We start from the raw sequence: 25867 nt of genomic DNA, 5'->3' as shown, positions 1-25867 counted from the left end.
GGAATGGAATAAATAAAGTTACTAATGTCATATTGTAAAAAAAAAAGGGGTAGGCAATTGTTCTAATATCTGTGTATTTAACTAAAAATTTATACTGGATTAGTTATGCATTTCACCCATATACTATTAAATTTAGATAGCTTTGAGTGGAATACATCATCTGTTATCTGGCCATCAGATGACCAGACTAGCAATGCCTTTTCTGAGGCCCATCTATCAGTCCTCATACACTATCTGCAGATTTTATTGGATTTTTGTTAATCTATGAATTTAATAAATTTAAATATTAAACCTTAGATTAAAATATTTTTATGCATTGAGCACTAATCACTAAATATTTATTCTAAAATACTTACCTAAACAGGAAAATCCCAATAACTCTTCCTAACTTTACAGGTAGAAGATCATTGGGGATTAGACAGTCCTCTCAACATATTAAAAGTGTTTTTTTTTTTTTCCTTCTTCCCACATTGCTATTTTCAATGAAACAAAACTTTTTTTTTTTTTTTTAATTCTGCTGAAAATTAAAAAATAAATGTAATATATAAACACAAAACTATTATCTTTCTGTTAATTCCATTTTCAACTTAATAAGACTATTAGGTACACAGAATTTCAAGAATTATGCATGCACACGTATACTACATTGTCACAAGTAACTGGACACCTGCATTTTTCAAAGAACCTTTATTGTATAGAAAATTAAATAATGTGTCAGCCCATACTTTTCCTTAATTACATACTGTACTCTCATCACTGGACACTAAACCAATTTTCGATAAAAAAAAAAAAAATTAAGTATTTTGGCCCATTCCACTTTCAACATAGAAATGAATTCAGCTGTTGATTGCTGAAGTGGTGGCCTAAAGTTGACATTTCAATTCATCCCAAAGGTGACCAATAGGATTAAAGCGCCAAGGCTGGTGGTGAAATGAAGCTTTTATACCCTTATGTCTTCAAACCAAGTACAGGCTATGCAGTATGTCGTGGTGTATTTTCATGATGAAGCAAAGAAGCACCCTCTCAATTCTCCTGCTGCAGAGTGGGAAGCGTTGAATTGTCCAAAATGCCGGTATATTTGGAACAATGAATGCACATCATTCACTGTTTGAAGAATGATTATGAATGGTCCAAGCTCAAACCACAAGAAACAACCCCAGATGGGTACACCTAGTTCCCCAGCACCTAAATTAAAGACCATCTCTTCCTCTGTAGCCACCATTGCAGTTAAGTAATGGTGCTAAACAGAAGATTAGTATTTTAGGTGATTATCTCCAGTATATTTTAAAGGCAGGTGAAAACTCTATAATCTATAATGATCCAATTTGTCATCTTGGGTACAAGCCAAGATGACATGAAGGAAAATTTGAATGACTTTAAACTAAAAGCTACTAGAGAATGCAGAACTCATAATAAGGGTGTTGTTACAGAAACTGACTCTGATAAAACAAAAACTGCATCCCTGCCAGCATTGTCAAATATGGGGATCTTCTCATCACCCCTTAAAAAATCTGCCCCAGCCCTACTCATTTTTTAAGTGGAGAAGGATTTATTCAAGAAGAGTTTCTTGAAGATCTGTGTGGGTAGCACAGTGGTATCGTCACCGTCCTCCCCACACCTGGTGGAAAAGGCTCGGGTTCGAATCCCGTCGATGACGCGAAGAAATTTAGTGGGCTTTTTTCACTCCGTGGCTGAGTTAGTTGGTTTCAGTCGTAGATAGCAAGTTTTTTTTGCAAGAATATTTGCTGATGCTATCGAGGCAGTGTTAGGTGGGTCGGAAAACTGCTAGCTTGGGGGGAGACAAAGACCAATAGATTGACAGTAGCCACTGGCAGAGGTGAAAGAGATTCTTGCACTGCTTCTATTAGAATGAGCAGAAGCCTGAAAAACAAGATGCATGGTATTTCAGAGACTGCTGGGAGCCATTGCGGTACAAGTAAACACATGGGTTGTGTTAGGGTAGCTAAGAATAGAAACAGGTGCAGGTATACTTGCGTGTACACCAATGCTAGGAGTTTAGTAAATAAATTTGATGAATTTGAGGTATTGCTCAAAACATCGAAGGCAGATATTGTTGGGATATCAGAGACGTGGTGTCACACAGATATAAGGGATGCAGAACTGCAATTTGGGGAGTACAACGTCTACAGAAAGGATAGACAGGATAGGAAGGGAGGAGGGGTTATGTTATTAGTTAAGAAACACATAAAAACCAAGGAAGTGAAGCCAGTCGACATCGCTGGACAGTGCAGTGTTGAGTCAGTTTGGTGTGACATAAACATTGGGAGATCAAAATTGAGAGTAGGAGTGTGCTATAGGCCTAACGACTCTGATGAGTATAATAAGGAACTGTACAGGGAAATAGAGTGGGCCAGTAAATCAGAGTGTCTTATAATGGGAGATTTTAATTTCCCAGATATTGACTGGAATTTGGGGGCTGGTTACTCACACACTAGCAGGACTTTTGTGGATTTATTGGATGATTGTTTTCTACATCAGCATGTTCGGGAGGCAACTAGAGGGAGTAATACTCTTGATTTGATTATCAGCAGTGATTCTTCATGCATCAAGAATCAGCAGATAAATGAACCACTAGGTGGCAGTGATCACAGTGTGCTGAAGTGGGATTTACTCAAAGAGGTAACTACCATTACGGGTAAAGGGAAGGGTTATTGCTTCCGCAAAGGCGACTACGATGGACTGAGACAGTATTTAAATTCTATACAGTGGGACCAACTGATGATGTTACCAACAGCAAATTCAAAATGGGAAGCATTCAAAGAACTTATCTTGGAAGCTACTAGGCTTTACATACTAACTAAGAAATATTGTTCAAGGTTTAGGCCAAAATGGATGTCAGATGAACTAATGAGGCATATGGCAGAGAAGAAAAATGCATGGGATACATACAAATTAACACATGACACAGAAGCCTATGATAGATACAAGTTGATATGCAACCAAGTTACAAAGGAGGTTAGGCAGGCGAAGGCAGATTACGAGAAATCCTTGGCAAGGGATGCAAAGAAAAACAGCAAAGAGTTCTTTACTTATGTAAACTCTAGAAGGAAGGGGATGAATCAGATTGGTCCACTTGATATTGATGGGTCAAGTGTTGATGATCCTGCTCAGGTAGCTAACAAACTAAATGAATATTTTGCATCGACATTCACACATGAGGAGTTATTCAGCGAGGGGAATGCCAGAGGTGTATTCAACTCTAGCAGTAAGCTACAGAATCTTGAAATAACTGGGAGTAAAGTGGAGGAGAAACTGTTGAAGATAAACACAAGAAAGGCACCCGGGGTGGATGGGATCTATCCAGTTATATTAAAGGAGGCAGCAAAGGAAGTAAGCAAACCCTTAGCCATAATTATGAGAGCTTCCTTGGACTCAGGGGAGGTACCCATAGACTGGAAATGTGCAAATGTGACCCCAATTCACAAAGGAGGATCAAAGGCTGACACAAGTAATTATAGACCTGTGAGCTTAACTTCTGTTCCAGGAAAATTAATGGAGGCACTGGTTAAAGAAGCACTGCAGGATCATTTAGACAAGACTTCAGTTATAGCTCAGACACAGCATGGTTTTGTTAAGGGGAAGTCTTGCCTGACCAACTTGATTGGATACTATGATGCAGTCACAAAAGAACTGGATGCAGGGAATAACTTTGATATTATATACTTGGATCTTAGAAAGGCTTTTGATACTGTTGCACATGGAAGACTGCTACACAAATTGGAGCAGTGTGACATTGGAGGCAAATTGCTGCTATGGATAAAGGGGTGGTTGAGGGGGAGAAGACAGAGAGTGGTAATCAATGGACACTGCTCATCGTGGACTGATGTTATTAGTGGAGTCCCTCAGGGCTCAGTGTTGGGTCCATTATTGTTTTCTGTATTTATAAATGATATTGATGATGGTATATCGGGCTTAATGTCCAAGTTTGCAGACTTTCTGCAAACTTGGATAAAGACACTCTCTCTCTGGATAAAGACAAATTTCTGCACATTTATTTTGCAACTGTCTTTCCTCAATTTGAATTTATGCCCCCTCTGGTGTGTAATCTGAGGAAGAGGAAGAATCCCAACAGAATTAAGCCTGCTCAACCATTCGAGGCCTTTTACACCTCAGTCAGATCACATCTCCAGACACTGCAATTTGCAGATCTCAAGCCCTTCTTGATAAGGGCAAGAATTGTTCCACTCAACAATCTCATTGTCTTTCTCTGTACTCATTCCAGCAGCTCTACATACTTCCTACAAGGAGCAGTACAAAATTATTGCCTCCTATTTTTTGACTCAGAAAATTTAATTCTGACAACTATGCCTTTTACATCAATTAATCCTCAATCATTAATAAACACACTGTTATTGTTCCACAAAGTCATTATCATTTTCTATGATAATGACTTTGAGTCAGATGCTGTATTCCAAACCTGTAAAAGTCCTTACCCTTGCTCTGGAGGTTTTTGTGGAACACTATGATTGAACTTGTTGCTGTCCACAAAATGGATTTCTTGCAGTGCAGTGGGCCAAAGAGGTGATAGTCTATAACATCCACTATTTTGAACTATTCATGTGCTGCACTGACAAGACTGATCATAAAGCAACCTCTGTCTGGTGAAACTAGAGACCTCTAGTAACCATTCAGTGACATAGAAAATAATATATGGCACCACATTTGAAAGCAAAAAATTAGGAAGCATTACTTTTGTATGGTCCTCGTGAAATGAGGCCTCCATACCTGTATGCAGTATTCAAGGTGTGGCTGTGCCATTGCCTTATGCAAGGGGATAATCACCACCTTATCTCTACTAACAAAATTCCTGTATATCATTGACAAGACCCCATGAGCTACTCTTGCAGCCTGTCTGCACTGCTCAGAAAACTTCATATCTGACTGCAAAATTATTACCGCAAAATGGGTTCCATGGAGTGTAGTGGGCCAAAGAGGTAATAGTCGGAATTTGAAAGATCCTGGATATAAGAGAGGGGTGAGAAAGAACAGTGCACCCCAGTTTTGCAATGGCCTCCATCATGTGGAGTGTGGGTTGCGTGCATTGTCACGGACCCCCAGGTCTTTTTCATTCTCCACTACTTTGAGTGTAGCAATGCACAGTTGGTACGTTACTTTGGGGTTACTGCTACTCATATGCAGTACTTGCATTTGTCAATGTTAAAGTTCAATTGCCACCTCTCAGCCCATCTGCTCAACTTCTCTAGATCCTATTGCAGTAGTGTAATTAACGATGTCAACTTTCATATCATCTGCAAACTTGGACATTAAACCTGATATACCTTCATGAATATCATTGATAAATATACAAAATAATAATGGACCCAACACCAAATCCTAAGGGATTCCACTAATAATATTAGTTCATGAAGAGCGGTGGCCATTCATTACCACTCTGTATTCTCCCACTCAAGCACCCTCTGGATAAAGACAAACTTCTGCACATTTATTCTACAACTGTAGAATAAATGTCCATGGTTGTAACTGGCCGTTAATGCCATACTGCTCCAATTTATATAGTAGTCTTCCATGTGCAACTATATCAAAAGCTTTCCTAAAATCCAGGTATATGATATATCAAAATTATTTTTTGCATCCAGTTCCTTCATGACCATATCATAGTATCCAGTCAAATTGTTCAGGCACGATTTCCCGTTAACAAACCCATGCTGTGTTTGAACTGTAACTGCAGTCTTATCTAGATGATCCTGCAGTGCTTTTTTAACCAGTGACTACATTATTTTCCTGGGAACAGAAGTTAAACTACTAAAAGGTCTGTAATTACTTATGTCACCCTTTGATTCCCCTATATGAATTGGGGATATATTTGCACATCTCCAGTCCATGAGGGGGGGGGGGATTCTTCCCTGAATCTGAGGATGCTCTCATCATTATGGGTAAGGGTTTGCTTACTTTCTATGCTGCCTCTTTTAATATAAATGGATAGATCCCATCCCCAGGTTCCGTTCTTATGTTTGACTTCAAGAGTTTCTCCTCCACTTTGCTCTCAGTTGTTATAAAATCATTTAGCACCACCCTCTTAGAGTTTGATAAGCTTCTGGCTTATCAAACTCTTCTGGCTTACACTTCCCTACAGAATTCCATATGTGTGAATGTAGATGCAGAATTCTCAATCAGTTTGTTAGCTACCTAAGCAGAATCATTGACAGTCGAACCATCAATATCAAGTGGACCAATCTGATTCATCTCCTTCCTTCTAGAGTTTATATAAATAAAGAGGTCCTTGCTGTTTTCTTTTTGCATCCTTTGCCAAAGATTTCTTGTAATCTGCCTTTGCTTGCCTAACCTCCTGTGTGACTTGATTACAGACTAGCTTATATGTACTGTAGGCTTCTGTATCTTCTGATAATTTATATGCATCCCATGCATTTTTCTTCTCTACTGTGAGTCTCATTAGTTCATCTGATATCCAATTAGGCCTAAACCTTGAACTGTATTTCTTAGTTGGAATAAAAAGCCTAGTAGGCAGGGTTGTTAACGACAGTAAAGACAGTATGCTACTCCAATTGGATCTAGACAAGTTGCAACTGAATTTTAACATTTACAAATGCAAAGTACTGCATATGGGTAGCAATAACCCAAGAGAAACATACCTACTGTGTGGTACTACATTCAGGGATGTGGAAAGTGAAAAAGACCTGGGGTAACTGTGCAGTCAGATATGAAGTTAGGCGAGCAGTACAGATGGGCTGCAAGGGCAGGTCATGGAGTCTTGTCAATGATATATAGGAATTTTGCTAGCAGGGCAGGAACTGGGAGATTATCCCATTGTACAAGACAATGGTCAGGCCACACCTTGAGTACTACTGTGAACAGGTATGGAGGCCTCATTTTAGGAAGGATGTAAGAGTTGCTAGAATGAGTACAAAGAAGGGCAACAAGATTGGTGAGGGGAACAAAGGGATGCTCTTACCAAGAAAGGCTTAAGTTCTGCAAATTGCAGAGCCAGGAGAGTAGGCACATGTGAGGTGATCTGATTGAGGTGTAATAGGGCCTTGAATGGATTTAGCAAGCTGAATGCTAATGAGATTCTTCCTCTTGCTCAGATTAAAAACCTGAGGCAGCATAGATTCAAATTGAGGAAAGACAGTTGTAGAATAGAAATGCGGAAATTAGCCTTTAGCCAGTGGGTAGTTGATTGATGTAAAAGACTTCCATCCCTTGTGGAAGTTTTTTTTTTTTTTTTTTGGCTGATGCTGCATAAGCTTGCTTTCTTGCATCATATGCCTATGCTAATGCTAATCACTGCTGATAATCAGATCAAGAGTATTATTTCCTCTGGTTGCCTCTTGAACATGCTGCTGTATAAAGCAATTATCCAATAAATCCACAAAATTTAAGGTACTTCTTAGATAGTGTGCAAGTGACCAACCCATAAGTTCCAGTCAATATCTGGGAAGTTAAAATCTTCCATTATAAGACAATCTGATTTACTGGCCCACTCTGTTTCTCTGGGCAGTTGTTCTTTGTATTCATCAGAGTCATCAGGCCTATATAGCTAATAAATTAATATGACACACTCCTACTCTCAATTTTGCTTTCCCAATGCTTATGTCACACCAAACTGACTCTATATTGCACTCTCTGTCCATGTCAACTGAATGCCCTGCCTTAGATTTTATAAACAAACAGCATAACCCCTCCTTCCTTCCTATCCTGTCTCTCTTTTCAATACACAATGTACTCCCCAAATTCCAATTCTGCATTCATTATATTTGTGTGACACCACATCTCTGATATACCAACAACATCTGCCTTTGATGTCTCTGCCAGTACCTGAACTTCATCAGAAGAAAATATAATAATAAAGTAAAAAATAAATAAATGCACAAAATACTAATAAAAATAGAAATTAATTAATGAATTTATTAGTATTAATTACTTATGAATTAATTATAATTAATATAAATTAATAAAAACAAGGGGCTTAGAGGGGAACAGGTATCCTGTGTGTTATCAGACACTCAACCTAAAACACTGATGGATCCAATATCTCTCTATTACAGAAGATTTAGGAGAAGTCCGGTTGGCCTGCCTTCCTAAAATCCACTCATGCACACCTTCTCGATGGTAAGCCCTGTTATGTCACTTAGGTGGCAACGAACGTGTAGAGTGGTTCTCTTCAAGATGCCTGGTCAGCGTGAAGAGGAAAAGACCAAACCCTTCAGCATATGAGAGCACAACAATACAAATCGCCCTCAGTCCCCAGCATCTTTCACTCTCCCTCTTACGGCAGCGAGAGGATCAGAGTGGAAGCAGAGGGTGCTAAGAATCTCTGGGTACGACCAGGCTGCCATACACGGAAACTGAACTTGGCCTGTTATAACGTACAATCACTCATCAGTGAAGACAGGATATTAGAGCTGGAAAAGGAATTAGAAAATGTGAATTGGAATATCATCGGTTTGGCTGAAACAAGAAGAAGAAATGAATCACTTATAAGTTTATCAAGTGGAAATCTGCTGTACACCAATGGAAACAGTGAAAGGAGTGAAGGTGGAATTGGGTTTCTGGTCCATAAAGATTTTAAAAACAACATTTTGGAATTCAAAAGTACATCACCAAGGGTGTCAAGACTAATACTCAAGATTTCTAAGAGGTATAAGCTAAAGATTATAATGATTTATGCACCAACATCGAGCCATGATGATGAAGAGGTTGAAGAAATGTACACCGAAATTGAGTCTTCTAGATGAGCAGAAAACCCACTACACTATTATTATGGGGGACTTCAATGCTAAGGTTGGAAAAAGGCAAAACAGCGCAGAAAGAGGAACTATAGGAAATTTTGGAATTGGTGAAAGAAATAAAAGAGGTGAAAGACTTGTGGAATTTGCAGAATCTCAAGGACTTTCAGTAATGAACACCTTTTTCAAGAAAAGGGTGAACAGAAAGTGGACATGGAAGAGTCCAAATGGATTAACAACTAATGAAATCGACTTCATCCTCACTAACAGAAGATATATTGTGTATGATGTTACCGTCCTGAATAAGGTAAATGTTGGAAGTGATCACAGAATGGTAAGATGTATACTTGATATAGATGTAGGAAAGGAAAAAACTGACTCGAGTAAATAATACAAAGGTCTTTGAGATAACAGAGGAGGAGAAAAAGCAGTATGTACTGGAACTTAAGAACAAGTTTGAGCTTCTACAGACTGCTCAGGACCAAGATATCGACGAGGAATATTACAACTTTCTGAAAGTGATAAAGCCCAAGAAACCTATAGGGAAACAGAAATCCAAAGAAAAAAAAATTAGTCAAGAAACACTTGTCATGATGAACCGAAGACGACAAATGAAGAGCAAGAAAAACACTGACAGGGAGAAAATTGAGTATACTGAGTTATGCAAAGCCATTAGAAAGAGACTCAGAGAGGACATAAGAAGATTTAACACAAGAAAAGTAGAACAAGCATTAAGGGAAAACAAAGGATTTAAATCAGCAGCCATGAGCAATAATACAGAAAGACAAATGATACTGAAACTGAAGAATAGCGATAGCAGAAGACTACTATAGAGAATTATACAAGGAGCGAGGGAATGATACCAGCAGTGGGGAAGATGGATTGCAAAGTAGCAACACATACGACATACCCGATATTCTTCCTGATGAGTTAGAACATGCATTGAAGAAAATGAAGAATCGGAAAGCCCCGGGGGAAGATGAAGTTACTGTAGAGTTGGTAAAATTGGGAGGAAGAGACATAACAAAAAAACTGGCAAGGCTCTTCACAAAGTGCATTAGAAAAGGTGTGACGCCTAAGCAGTGGAATAATGCAATCATAGTTTTGCTGCATAAGAAAGGAGATAAATCAGAAATTGGAAATTATAGACCAATTAGCTTGTTATCCCACATCTACAAGTTGTTCACAAGGGTCATTACTAACAGATTAGAAAGAATACTTGATGGGAATCAACCGAAAGAGCAAGCTGGCTTTAGGACAGGATTCTCAACTATGGATCACCTTCACGTAATATCACAGCTAATGGAGAAAGCAAATAAATATAAAACGCCATTATGCCTGGCATTTGTGGATTATGAAAAGGCATTTGACTCCATACAGCATAAGGCACTGTTTCGGGCACTGGAAAGCAAGGCATAGATACCCCATATATTATGATTTTGAAGAAAATATATGAGAGTGCTACCTCCTTTATTAGACTAGACAAAGACAGTAGGAAATTTAAAATCGAGAAAGGAATTCAACAAGGAGACACATCTCCGAAGCTGTTTACTGCTGCCCTTGAGGAAGCTTTCAGAAGATTAGACTGGTGGCAGAAAGGAGTCAATGTGAACGGAGAGTAGCTAAACCATTTACGATTTGCAGATGATATTGTGGTTATAAGCCACGATCCCAAAGAATTAGAGAAAAATCTTAATCAGTTATGCACAGTTAGTAAGGATTTTGGACTAAAGATGAATATGGCTAAAACAAAAGTAATGATGAACAAGTATGCCACGAAAAGGGAAATAATGATTGAAGGAGCAGTAATTGAAAAGGTGGAGTCATATACTTATCTGGGACAAGTTATTAGCTGTAATAATGATAAATGGCTGGAAGTCAAGAGAAGAATAAATTTTGGATGGATAGCATTCAGGAAATATAGTCACATACTGAAGAGCAATATCCCAGTTTGTCTGAAATGTAAAATAATGAATCAATGTATACTCCCCACCATGACTTATGGAAGTGAAACTTGGGCACTCACCAAAAGAATGGAAGAGAAGCTGAGAACTAATCAGCGAAGAATGGAACGAATTATATTGGGAATCAGACTGTTAGATAAGAAGAGAAACACATGGATTAGGCAGCAAACTCAAGTAAAGGACATTCTCATCAAAATTAAAGAACTAAAATGGTCTTGGGCAGGACACATAGCTCGAAGACATGATGACAGATGGACTAAGAAAATAACAGAATGGTACCCTAGAAGAAAACCTGGAAGACAAAGGCAGAGATGGATAGATGAAATTCATGAGTTTTTGGGTAGTAAATGGATGGCCAGTGCTCAAAACAGAAGGAACTGGAAAGTTGCTGGAGAGGCCTTCATCCTGCAGTGGATTGAAAATGGCTGATGATGATGATGATGATGAATAAAAACATACAGGGGCTCACATCTGGTTAGTATTGGCTTGGCACACCCAGGGTCCTGAGCTGGATATCATCATTCTTCTCTTTCTTGGTGATTCCTTTCTACTTCTCTCTCTCTCTCTCTCTCTCTCTCTCTCTCTCTCTCTCAGGGTAATTTGGGAATTTTTTTGGCTGGTGCAGCATAAGCCTCAGGCTTCCTTGTACCATGTGGCTAATGATGATAAGAAGGTTACAAAAGGAAGAACTTGGATAGGAATGATATCTCAATGATTATACATTACAATTAATGGTTTAATGATGCTGGGGTAGTACAGTGTTAAGAGATGATAGAGGAGTAATCTCCTATCAGAGAAGGATCATAGGCTAAGTGTTCAGGTGGGCACCTCCATACATACTGTTCAATGTCCTGTTTAACAGTCATTACTATGCAGGTATAAGCAGTGTAATAATGTCTGCTGTATGCTTATGCTGTTTATACCATTAGGTTTACTGGGTCATACTCAGCTACACTGTTTGGGCTGTAATGTTCAGGAAAGCCTGCAACCAACCCAGCTGGTCAGAGCTTAGAACAATTGCACATGTTCTGTCCAACTCCAACTACAGCTGGGGTGGCGGTCAGCAGTGGTCTGACATGAGTCGCAGGAGAGATGTTAACAGGAAGAGAAATTAGTTTAAGGTACTTCTTAGTAAGGTTAGTAAGATTTTTTTTTTCTCTCCTTATTTCAAGTATTACCATGCAAGGGATGGAGAATAGACTTGGTTAGTAGATCGTGAGAAGGTATTTCCTTGGTCCCACACCCTAAGAAAGCTATTTGATGGTTTTTGCTTATACCAGCACTATGAAATTAGGTTACACCACTGGCAAACCTAAGCATTGCCATGGTATGTTTACTTAAGTGTCAGGACATGCAGAATATAGCAGGCAGCAAGAGCTGCTTAGGTGGAAGATATATATATGGAGTAGTGAAGAATTTATCAGAGAAAAGACAATTTAAAACATGACAGGGTTATTCATGATGAAAGGAATAAAACTGGAACATTCAGGGTGGAGTGGTGGTTATGAATAGGCAATAACCTGTGAAGGAGTTGACTCTATCAGCACAAAGTAAAAAAACTAGTTTGAATAAGTTGGGTGTTGTGATGGCAGTGAAACCAGTATTAGGTTCATCATTCTGGTTGTCCCCGGTGTTATGCTTATTACCTGTCATTTTGTACTTCTTGAATGCATTGTCAAATGTTTAAACTCTGTTGAATACCTCTTTTGATTTCTGCTGCTGACTAGGAAGAAAGATATATTGAAAGAAAGAAAGATTTCTTCCTAGTCAGTAGCAAATGTGCCCAGTCTAATTGTTAGTTTTATCCTGTGTGCTGAGTACAGGAGGAGGGCAGTAGTAGTATATGTGACCAGGTTTCAATTCCTTGCACTGGCAGAGTTTGTGCATCACTGATGAGTAGGCTGGCTAATTTCATGTCAAAGGAGCCATGGAATGTGCCATAAAAACAAGGTCAGAGCCATTTACTGATTTTGGGGTTTATGTAGATTACTTTTGGAATAATTTTTTTGGTGATGACATCTTTACTCTCAGTGTTCCAGCAGATTTTCGAAACATTGATTAGTGCATTCATTATGTTTTCTTTTCCTTTTTGATATTAAAAACTTATTAAAAACCTGAACCCAGAATTGTAGCCTATAGAGATGGAAACCTATGATATATGACCATAAGGTTCAGAGTAAGCTTGCTAAAAACACTTGAAGCACTGGTTTAGAGACAGTGCAACAGGCATGCACAAAGAGAAATAGCTTTTGCCTTTCTCTAGTGCCTATCTTGTTACTTTCGTGGGTGGCTCCATAGTTCGAGATATTAACTGAATATGTGACAATGGGAACTAAAACATTGTTATAAATAAGCACCAGACTTTCTTCATGTTGTTCTACATATGGTTCTGACTATCGTGCCTATAAACTTTTTAACTTAGTATTAATAGTGGCAAATAATGCAAAAAAGCAAGTTATACAGCATCAGCCCCCCCCCCCCAAAAAAAAACTTCCCATATTACCTATCCATCCACTCTATTAATTATTAATACAGTGGTTGGACAGGTAATGTGAGAACTGTTGGAACAGGTTAGGTTTGTTCCAGCAATCAACTACCCACTGGCTAAAGGCAAATTTCAGCACATCTATCCTTGCTCAGTTTGAATTTATGCTCATCTCGTGTAGTCTAAGCGAACAGAAGGATACCATCAGCATTGAGCTTACTCAATTCATACATTCAAACATTCGGAGCCTTAAACATTTCAATCAGATCATCTCGCAGGCACCTAGTCTCCAGACACTACAATTTACAGAACTGGTAAGAACACCCTTTTTCTTCCTTCACTGATCTTGTCACTCTTCTCTACACCTCTTCCAACAGATCCTCATGTACAGTGGTCGAGGCATGGTCTGACCATTGCCTTACACACACCCTACTGGCAAAATCATCATATATATTCGACAAAACACCAGGTGCTAGCCTGGAAGCCTGTTTGCACTGCTAGAACTTCACATCTAATTGCACAATTATTCTCCAGGTATTTTTCGTTCTCGACACTATCACAAATGGTACACAGTTGGTACCTTAATCTGGGATTAATGTTGTACATATGTAGTAACCTTTCATTTGTCAACTTTATCTTCTAAATAAACTACGTGTTGACTGAAGAGTAGTTTGATCAAAAATAACTCTTTGGTACTTTTAGAGCTGATGTTAGACATTGATTGTTTTTGTTACTTTATCATTAGGTGCTGGTTCAGATTACCTTTCATTAATATAGTTTTGGAACTGTTAGTTTGCTTCATCCACATCACAGTGAACTCTTTTAAACTTCATTTGATGATTTTTCTAATTCTTCTGGAATTTTCAGTAACAAGAAGCATGAAGTCATCCATGTATATGACCATACTAGTATGAGCAAAGTTTAAGCTTTTCTAGAAATATCAGCTTTTAAAAGGGCAGACTCAAAACCAGAGCCCCCCCCCTGAAGACAGCTCTTGGTGGCAGTTATTTCAATTATATGATATATATAATTTTAAAATTCCTAGGTGTGAAATATTTTTGTTGCAGCATGATTCCTCCCCCTATCCCTCCAGATTCTTAAGAATGCTATCCCACCAGAGCTGGTTAAATGCATCTTTAAAGTCAATCAATGAAAATGCATGGTTATATTTTTATGTTGTGTCTTAGACTATTTACAAGATCCTGTAGAAGGAATCCTCTACAGAATCTTATAAATGGTCTGAAACTGGCCTGAGAGCCTTAAACTACAAGTGTTTCTGCTATTCTTTTGGACAATTATTCTTTCCTATCCTTAGTCTGGAGTGGATAAATGGACTAACAGTTTTCCAACAAATGTAAGCAGAGATGAAATTGATTCTTTTGCTGCTTCTATTAGGAACACACACACACAGAGCCAGGGATTACAAGGCCTGCTAGTAGCCTTCATGAAAATAAGCAATTACATTAGCATTAGTACATCTTACCATATGATGTAAGAAAGCAAGCTTATACAATATCAGCCAAAAAAAAAAAAAAACTTCCCATGGAAGTGTTCCAATAATCAACTGCCCACTGACTAAAGGCAAATTTCTGCACATCTATGCAAGAGGTAGAATCTGAGCAAGAGGAAGAATCCTATCAGCATTGAGCTTGCTCAAACCCTTCAAGGCCTTATACATCTCAGTCAGATTACCTTGCAGGTGCTTAATCTTCAGACGCTGCAATTTGTAGAACTTAAGCCTTTCTTGGTAAGAGAAACCCTTTGTTCCCCCCCTCACCAACCTCACTGCTCTTCTCTGTGTTCATTCCAGCAACTCTACATTCTTCTTAAAATGAGACCACTGGACCTTTATTAAGTACTCAAGGTGGCCTGACCATTGCCTTATAGAAAGGGATAATCACCTCCTTATCCCTGCTAGAAAAATTCTTGCATATCATTGAAAAACCCCATGAGCTGTTCTGGAAGCTTGTTTGCACTGCTCAGAAAACTTCATATCTGACTGCACAATTACCCCCAGGTGTTTTTCTTTCTTCACTACATGCAGTACCTTGTTACCACACAGTTACTGCTACCCATATGCAGTACTTTGCATTTGTCAATGTTAAACTTCAATTGCCACCTCTCAGCTCATCTCCCAACTTTTCTAGATCCTCTGACAGTAATGACAGTATGCAGCAGCATATTGTCATTAACAACCCTGCCAATCTTTATATTGTGTGCAGACTTGGACATTAAGCCTGATATATCTTCACAGTATAATTGATAAATACAGAAAACAAAATGGGCTCAACATTAAACTCTGAGGGACTCCACTAATAATAACATTAGTCCATAAAGAGCAGTGTCCATTTATTATGGACACTGTTCTTGTCCATTGATTATCAACCATCCCTTTATCCATAGCAGAACCTTGTTCTTAAAGTCATACTGCTCCAATTTTGACATAGTTGCATATCCTATGTGCAACATTTCTCATGTTGCACATAGGATGTGTTAGGGTTACTTCAAGTAAAAATAGGTGCACGTATACTTGCTTGTACACTAATGATAAATTTGTAAAAGAATAGAAGTTAACCTCAATATGATATGTAGAACACTTCTGTATGATACTCTCCAGAAATTAAAACAAATAAAATTTTAAAATTTACATTAAATTCTTTTTTTTATTATTTTTTAATTGTTATCAATTTATTTATTTATTTACTATAATCATTTTTCATTAATGTTTTATTTGTTTTAATTTCTGGAGAGTATCATACAGAAGTGTTCTTCATATCATATTGAGGTAAACTTCTCTTATTCTTTTACAAATATTGAAATCAACATAGAATGTATTGAACATCATAGATCTGGTTTATACTAACTAATGATAAATAAATTTGAGGAAATTTAAGTATTAAGTTAGTCATCAAATGTGGACATTAATATCAGAAACATGGGGGATACAGAATATCCCCAAATTCCATATGGGATATGTAATTTGAGTATGGAGAGAAAAACATTTACAGAAAGGACAGGAAAGGAGTTATGCTCTTGGTTAAGGATTAAGGAGCACATGGACTCTAATGCATAGACTACAATTGATATAGGTGGACAGTATGTTGATCTAGTTTGGTGTGACAAAAACAATGGAAAAAAATGAGGTGGGAATATGTTGTATACCAAATGAACTCTGATGGATATAATGAAGAGCTATACAGACAAAAAGAGTAGGCCAGTAGGTCAGAAAGTTTTATAATGAGGGATTTTAACTTTCCTGATATTGACTGGAGTAACATGTAAGCTTGTCACTTGTACAGTAGAACTTTTCTGGATTTATTGGATGACTGCTTTCTACACTAGCATTTTAGAGAGGTAATGAAAGAAAGCAGCATTCTTGATCTGATTATCAGCAGTGACTCTTAATGTATTAACAACTTGCAGATAAAAAAACCACTAGGTGACAGTGATCACAGTGTACTGATATGGGATTTACATAAAGATGTGACTACCATTAAGGGAATAGTTGGTTTTGTAAAGGTGACTATAATGGCCTTAAACCGTTATTAAATTCTTTTCAGTTACCAACTACAAATTCTAAATGGAAGCATTCAGAAATATAATTGTAGAAACTACCAAGCTTTTCATACCAACCAAGAAATACTGTTCAAGATTTAAATCTATATGGATGACAGATAAACCCTCTCAATGTGGTGTATGTGGTGAGATGACCTCCCAGTGACGCTTCTGGTCTAACATTGGCATCGCTGGGATCCAGTGCCCACAGCCTAAGTTCCAGACTTACACCATAGGAATCCAGTGTGTTTGGGCATAAATTCAAATTGAAGAAAGACAGATGTGCGGAAATTTGCCTTTAGCCAGTGGGTAGTTGGTTGGTGGAACAGACTTCCATCCCTTGTTGTGAAAGTTGATAGCCTAAATAAATTTAAGGTTCAGCTGGACAGGTATTTCGAACGAACGGAGGGGTAAAATGGGAGTGGTGTTTTTTTTTTTTTTTTCCTTTTCTTTTTTTTTTTTTGGCTGATGCTGCATAAGCTTGCTTTATTGTATCATATGCCGCTACTAATGCTAATGTTTGCCATGTGCTGCTATCTGTGGAAACTCAGAAAGGAGGATCCTGGTGGTTGAGGGGCCCAGCTTCATTCAACACACACCACTTTGGCCCATGCTTCGACAAGACGGGTGGTCCTGGATGGTTCGGCCAGGATCAATCAGCTAGTAGGTTCACCTGCAAGGGTCAACCATGTCAATGCCATGCCCCTACTCTCATGGTCCAAGAAACAGGAGTTGGACTGGAGGAGGTGCAGGTATAGTGTCTGGGTAGCCCTGGCATCCCACTCCCGAGCGCATTTATTGCTTTCTGATTAGTGGGCATCCCATTTGGGCTCCGTGGTGGGTGGGCACCCGGGCAGTGAACCACTCCAAAACACTTATGAACCCTGAAACTCCAAACTTTTCTTCTTGGGCCCCAACACAGTCCCTACCAGATAAAAATACAGATGAACAGAATATGACTAATGCAGCCAAACAGCCAAGAATGAAAGAAAACCAATACCAATTCCATGCTTCTTGCGTATCCATTCAACATCTGAAAAAACCATTGGAAAGATGTCACCCTTCCTTATTCAGAAAGGACTAGAAGGGTTGGCAGAGCAGCCAAAATCAATCAAACAGCTATGCTCCAGTAATATCTTAATAAAAAAAAAAAATAAAAAATAAAAGAAAAACCCAAAAAGCACTCGGAACAGCTTCTTTGAGCCACCTCTATCGGGGGAATTCCGATTACAGTTATCCCTCATAAGACATTAAATTCCTCTCATGGTATGATCTCTGAGTGGGATCTTATGGAAGTGTCAGAGGAAGAAATCTGTTCTGAACTTAAGCCACATGAAGTGACAGCTGCCAAGAGAATATTCATACATAGGGATGGGAATCTAGTACCTACTAGAAACCTGATCCTTACCTTTAATATGCCAATATCTCTTAATGAGATTAAAGCTGGGTACCTGAACTGCACAGTAAGGCCATACATGCTAAACCCCTTAAGATGCTTCGTGTCAAAAATACGGACACTTGCAAATGGCCTGTCGTGGTTCCCTTGCATGTGCTCGATGTAGTGCAAAAGACCACAAAATAATGGGATATTCAGCTAAGAAACCTGTATGTATTAACTGAAATGGAGAATACCTTGCGTATTCAAGAGCATGCCAGCAGTGGAAGGAAGAAAAGAAAATACGACAACTAAAGGCAGAACTTACCATCTCATACCAGGAGGCCAGAAAAGCAGTTAAACCAGTAAGTAGCGGTAAAGCAACATAAGCCGAAAAGGTATCCAAGAAATGCTTGATTGGGACTCAAACAGATATGACTGTATGACCGAAAGAGTCATTCACGCCCATCACCTGCTATTTACTAAGTTCAGAAAAACCAGCACAGAAACTTTAGTCAGCTGCCACTCCAATATCGGTACCTCCTAGTGTTCCAGCACTATCAAATGTGAGCACTAAAGTAACAGTACAAAAAACCCTACAGTCCATGTCAGGGCAAAAAAAAAAATGGATGTCAAAACCAAGAAGGCACATGATGATTCAGACTTGGAACTCTTTGCGGAGGAAGAAATGGATACAGGACAGCGTCCATACTTCCCCAAAAAAGAAAAAATCCAAGACTGACAAAAGTAAGCCCTCAGCACCTCAGAAGCTACCTGATGGACCCACCAAGCCAAAATAACGGCTAAATTCCTACAGTGGAATTGTCGTGGATTCTGGCCAAATACTGATGACATCAAGCCAGCATGCTTTTGTGTACAGGAGACTTATTTAAAGGCAAATGATGACCCAACCATGCGTAAGATTAACACCATTCGTAAGGACTGTCCTGCTCATGGAGGAGTTGCAATCCTCATGAGCAACCAGATTCCCTTTCAGCCTTTGCAACTTATAACTAGCATAGAGGCTGTAGCAATTTGACTTACAGTGGGGTTTTTATTAACCGTCTACTCTGTTTTTTTGCCACCTGGTATTGACATTGTCCAGGAAGATCTTGATGACCTTGTCATGCAATTGCATCCTCCTTTATTACTTCTTGGGGATTTTAATGGACATAACACTCTGTGGGGTAGTGCTAACATCAATGGAAGGGGATGAGTCATGGAGCATATGCTTTCCGACAATGACCTCTCCCTTCTAAATGTGGGATCAAACACCTTCCACATGCCTACCCATACTTTCTCGGCCATTGATCTTTCCATCTGCTCTCCTTCCTTTCCTTAGCGGGAAAGGAAGGAGAGCAGATGCCACTTTCACTGCCACTTTCCCATGATAACCACTCTAACTAGCGGTAGACCATGTCAGCCATTTAGTTTACTGCGGTGGAAGATTTATCAGGCTGACTGGAATGCCTTTTAACATCTAGCAAATCTTGACATCGCCACAGTCAGTCAGGAGCCCATCTATGATGCAGTCACGTACATCACAGAAAATATTGTCCATGCAGCTGCAATTGCAGTCCCAAAAACATCCAGCCGATTATATTCCACTGATATCCCAGAACTGAAAATTTAATATCATTTAAAACTGTGAATCATTCACATTGCATGAATGATGTGAATCATTCATGCAATATGAGGTTCATTGAAAGGCAACTGCAGAAAACCATTGATCCTTACATCTTGGTAATTGGCTAACGGGTTCAGATTTTCATCACAGGAGACTGTTTGCATACACTTCTGTCGCAAACGTAATCTTCATCCTTACCCAGATTTAAGGCTTGGACAAAACAACATCCCAATTGTAGCAGAAGTCAAATTCCTTGGACTTATTTTTGACAAAAAGCTGACATTTCTACAACGTGTTCATAAGCTTAGGACAAGGTGTGTTAAAGAGCTTAACACTCTTCATGTGCTTCACGGGGTGCAGATCAGTCTACCCTTCTTCATCTCTATCAAGCCCTTTTCTGTTCCAAACTGAATTGTGGGTCTCAGATTTATGGTTCTGCTAGAGATAGTGTACTTCGGTGGTTGGATCCAGTCCACCATCAGGCCATCCGGACAGCCACTGGAGCATTTCGTACATTTCCTGACCAAAACCTCTACGTTGAAGCGAATGAACCCCATCTCTATCTCTTCGATGTAAGCAGTTGTCTTTACATTACACCTTTAAATTGAAATCCCTGCCTGATCATTCCACATCATTCCATGATCATCAGTTTTTGAGCCACAATGAGAAAATCTACAACACCCATCGGACTGCCAACAGACCGTTTAGTATTCAGATTCGAGGGCTGTTAAATGAACTAAACATGAAGGTAGACAATGTTGCCCAGTCATCAGGGCAGTTCCTTCCAGCCTGGTATGCCCATCTTTCAACTTGTGATTTCTCCATTTAAGATCTGGGAGAAGGCTACTATGCTGCCACCCTTCTACCAGCAACTCTTTGCATCACATAGGGTGCAGTACTCTGACTTTCTGCCAGTCTATACAAATGGCTCAAAGTCAGAATCTTATGTGGGATCTACTGTTGTATTTGCTCACAAAACATTATCCTTTAAGATCCCACAAGAAATTAGCATTTATACTACTGCAGTTGCATGCTGTAGAAATAGCCCTTGAGTTCATTATAAATAGTGATTACCAAAAGTATATGATTTATAGTGACTCGTTAAATGTGTTACAGGCTCTACTATCAATGAGGTCCTGTCCTGGATCCAGCAGATGCTTTGTTCTCTCGTTGAATTGGAATTTGACATTCGCTTCTGCTGGATCACAAGCCACATTGGGATCCGGGGGAATGAATTAACTGATGCTGCTGTTAAATCAGCCATTTCCCTGGATAATCATTGCCTGTCAGTCCCCTATACAGACTACAGGCAAATAATACACTCTAAATTATATCCCCAATGGCAAGACTCTTGGCATGGACAGACTGCAAATAAACTACATCACATTAAGCCTGTAATCATGAAATGGCAGTCCAGTCTATGCAGGGTCCGAAGAGAGGAAGTTGTTCTTGCTCAGTTCTGCATAGGTCATAGTCATCTAACGCACTCCTTTTTGCTGAGGTCAGTTGACCCACCTATATGTGATATTTGTAATGCTATTTTAACTGTTCATCGCATTTTTTTGAATGTCCTGTTTTCAGAGATGCATTTTTTAGCACTTTTAATAATCTGGCTGAACCATTTACACTCAGTCTGATGTTTTTAACTTTTTACACTCAATCAAATTATATACAAAGATTTAAGTTTATATTTTTATACTTTTTATATAACTTTTTACCGTAGAATGTCATATTTACCTCTTTTACATGGTAGCCTGTTTATAGGCTACCAATATTTTTGTATTAGCTTTATTTTTTACTTGGTGCATTATAGCCACAGCTGCCAATGCACCATCAAAAACCAAATCATAATCATAGACAGATGAACTGATGACACTAGTGACAGAACAAAAATGTGAAATGATTATAAATTATCATGGGACACAAGAACATACAGTAAGTACAAACTAGGCTATAATTAAGTGACAAAAAGGATTAGGCAGGCTAAGGCAGTTTACGAGATGTCTTTAGCTGTGAAGTAACAAAGTTTTCTTTGTTTTTGTTAATTCTAGAAGAAATGGACTACCCTGGTCCATTAGATATGAAATTGTATAACTGTTGATGATCCTGATCCTGTTCTCATTGCTGATTCACATTATGATCATATAACACAGATGCAAAATGCCATTATCATAATCCATGTATACATATGGATTATGATAATAGCATTTTACACTTTTTATATCATTTTTTGCTAATTAGCAGAATAAAAAACAAAAAAAGTATTTTCGATAAGTAAATAGAACCTCAGCAATTAAAATATATATATTAGGCAGGACTGGATTTACACATAAGCTAAACAAGCTACAGCTCAGGACCTCACATTACAAGGGACCTAACTCCATCTTAAAATCATTTTTTAATATTGTCATAGGTAAACTGTAAGAGAGAAGGGCCTCAATACACATGTTATAGCTAAGGGCCACAACAATTTTAACTCTGACCCTGATCCATCTCCTTGAAGTAATTGCTAAATGAAGGTATTGACACTTTTGGTCCCTTTACCTTTTTTACACACACACACACACACACACACACAGCGTTGACTTTTCATTAGTCACACACCCTTGTATAGGAAGGAACTGGTCTGTGACGCTTAAGACTCAAAGTTGGGAATAGCTGATAATGACGTTTTAGCTTACACATGTGGTGATTAGTTTTTGAGTGTCTGCAAGGAAGAATGGGTAGTCAAGATCTTTCCAATGTTGAATGTGGCATGATTGTGGGGACTGAGATGTGCAGGTACCACTACCTTGACAACATGGCTAAGTGCTCCCATTCTGTGATGTCATGAGTCTACCATGACTGGCTCAACAGTGATTGAAGAACCAGCCAGTCATACATGGGACAGTCGCTTGGTCGACACCCTTGGTGAGCATTGTGTATCTCATTTCATAACACAGCAGCGATGCAGCACAGTGGCCGAGCATTTGTAGGAATAGACCAATATCCATATGGACTGTGTGCTGGACTGTGTGCTTGCACAAGTGACAGTCAATGGCCATCACAGCTACTCTGGTCACTACAAGACACAAGAAACTGCACCTTTCCATGGGCATATCAGCACTAACCCTGGACCAACAACATATGGAAATCTGCCACCTAATTTGATGAATCCTGTTTTCAACTCTATCGTGCTGATGAGCTTAACTGCATTTGGAGAAAGCAACATGAGGCCATGGCACCTGGTGCACTGTTGGTGTTTGGCATGCTGGAGCAGTGGTGTTATGGTTTGGGGGGTCTGTTTTTGTCGGATACCCTGGGTCCTTTGATAACCCTGTTAATCTTCACTGACCAAGTACCCCTTTGTGATGACAGTGTATTCAGACAACTCCAGTACCTATCAACAAAACATTTGCCATGCCACAGACCCAGCAGGTTGCTAACTAGTTTCAGGAACATAACAATGAATTCTCCATCCTCCCATGGCTACTCAATTCACCCAATTGAGCATGTTTTAGACCTATTGGAAAAGGACATTCGAAGCTACAACCGTCCCCCTGACAATGTGTGGGTATTACTAGATGTGTTGTGCATCTTGTGGAGTCCATGCTGGCTCAATGAGGTAATAGGTTGATGTTGCTAATGCAAAGCCAATTCAGTGTATGTATCATTACTTTACTTTTTTAACTTATGCCATAAAATGAGTGAGTGAGTTTGTGTGATATGTAGTTTGCTGCATTTCTTCCTTTATTTATGTATTCATTGTTAACTTATAGTGAGAAAGGGGACACAAAATTTATGTGTTGCTCTGGGACACATGAATATAGTTGTGGTTCTGGCGAGCACACTTTTTTTTTTATTTTTAATTATTATTGTTTTTGAATGTACAGCCAAGATAAAAAATGACGAATGCCATGCTAACTACTACACTATCACTGAATGGGTCAACATACAAAATATACTGAGACATAAAGAACAACCATAAAAAATTTCTCTCTCAAGTGTACATTTTTATCAGCATTTTTTTTCTTAATTTAAGAAGAAGAAGATAAGATTGAAGTTTAAAATTTGTGCTTTATATATTCAGCAGGTCTTGCAGCGTGGGAGTCCACTGGGAAATTTTACGGTGGGCCAGTTTGCCCACTGCAAAGTGTATCCAGTGTTACTGTCATATCCAAAAAAGGGTCATGTGAAGTAATATCATATCTATGCAAAAAAATAGGACTTAGTAGACAGAAAAAAATGATGTTTTTCTTAATATAACAACAGATTTTTATTTTAATTTTAAACTGTAACTAATGGATGCTTTTACTTTATTTTGTTGCTTGTAAGTTAGGATGGAAAATTGAAAATATTTTTTAATCAATTGTTATAATCTACTGATTTTACCAAGCAATGTCAAGTATTTAAAATTTTTTCATCTAATAAAATAATTATCTTTGATTTTAATTGCTACTTAGGTTAATCCTCTGAAATTTCTACAATTATTACTTTAAAGAAGTTTTATATTAAAAAATATATATATTATATAATTGTATAACATTTCAATCTTTGTGAAAATGATTTCTACAGATATGGTAAGTCTGAAAACTTTAAAAATCAAAAATAATTTTTAAACATTGACACAATTTCACAAGAATCATACTGAAATATGAACAATATCGTTGTGTGTGTGCATGTGGTGCATATTTAGGATTAACAATGTTTTTAAGTGAATCAATCCAGTCTTTGAGATTTTAATTATAACGCAGATGATAACTAAAGTGAAAACAATAACTATTTAGTCTATATGAATAATCTTTTTTTGGGATACTGCATATATATAAAACATTTGCAAACAAAATGTACAAACTTATATAAAGTCAGCAAAATATTCCAAGTATTATATTAGTATTATATCATTTTTCCAGCTGTTTGGTGAAGCTGTTCTTGGCCTTTCGCAAGGTTCTGTTAGTGAACTTCTGTCAAAACCTAAACCATGGCATATGTTGAGTATTAAAGGCAGAGAACCATTTATACGCATGCAAATGTGGCTTAGTGATACTAGTAATGTCGAAAAACTACAAGCCATTAAAACTGAACGGCGTGAAGGTATGACATTATATACATTTCATGATAATACTGATTCTGTATTTTTTTCATAGAGAAAACAAGATAATTTGAAAATTGTTTGCATCTCTGCATTCAATTTCCATCGTAAAGCGATGCTTTGGTCCTCCAGTGACAGAGGTTATCAAGGCTTGTGTTTATGCTGACATTAGAGATGACACTATCTATGAGTTAACCTATGCTAATATCATTTTATGCAAATAGTGTCACTGAAAGGTTAATCTGCCATTTGTATGATACAAAGGACACTATCATGGCTGTTTCAAAAATTACTGGTCTTTCATCAGGTCATGAGTGGCCTCTGTTAGCAAATGTATGCTAACTTATGAGTAATGTATTGAGGCTATGTGAGCAGCCAAGCAGTGTGTGTGTGTGTGTTAAGGGGGAACTTCCAATTAAACACATAACAAAAGTTAAATTTACCTCTGATCCCTAATAGTGGACTGCACTGCCCTACAGAGCAAAGTAAAAGATTGTGGGATTATGTTTCAGTGCAGGCATTGAAGTCAGTTTGAAATTGCATAAAACGTTGTTATCAGTGTCATCTCTAAATATGAGTATATGCTTTGATGGCCAGAAGTCTGTCACTGGAGGAATGAAGAAATCCTAAGATGGAAATTTAATGCAGAGATGCATATGGTTTTCAAATTATTTCATTGCCTGTGTTAAATATAACCATGAAATCTTTACTACTTTGCTAAGGTACTAAAATTTATACATACCAGTTATCAAAAGAATCCGTACATAATTCCTCACTTCAAATTTATATCCATAATAAAATTCCAAGTTATTTTAAAATTTATTTGATTAAAAATTTCCATATAACAGCACTGTAACTGCCTCAATCATGCTAAAAGAAACAGCATTACTAAAATGATGCAATAACCAAGTTTATTAAAATATAGTACAGGTAGTCCCCAACTTACATAAGGGTTACATTCCATAAATAATTTTTATGTAAGTTAGAATTTGACTGACATAAGATAAAATAAACACTAAATAGTGTTAATAAGTTAAAAATAAGAATTAAACATTTGAAATACA

At 38.1% G+C, this 25867-nt stretch overlaps 1 protein-coding gene across 1 annotated transcript in view; it reads left to right on the top strand.

The window, feature by feature from the left end:
• Nucleotides 1-25867, top strand: part of LOC150081830 (homeobox protein cut-like) — a 323211-nt gene that overhangs the window by 240034 nt on the left and 57310 nt on the right. The window contains exon 8 of the mRNA XM_090379744.1: nt 24625-24805. Within this exon, the coding sequence (XP_090235870.1) occupies nt 24625-24805 (181 nt within the window). The remainder of the gene's footprint in view (nt 1-24624; nt 24806-25867) is intronic.

Source organism: Mastigoproctus giganteus, chromosome 8 (genome assembly GCF_048544385.1).
Source record: "Mastigoproctus giganteus isolate SK-2022 chromosome 8, ASM4854438v1, whole genome shotgun sequence".
NCBI lineage: Eukaryota > Metazoa > Arthropoda > Arachnida > Uropygi > Thelyphonidae > Mastigoproctus > Mastigoproctus giganteus.
This window is presented reverse-complemented; position numbering and strand designations above follow the sequence as displayed.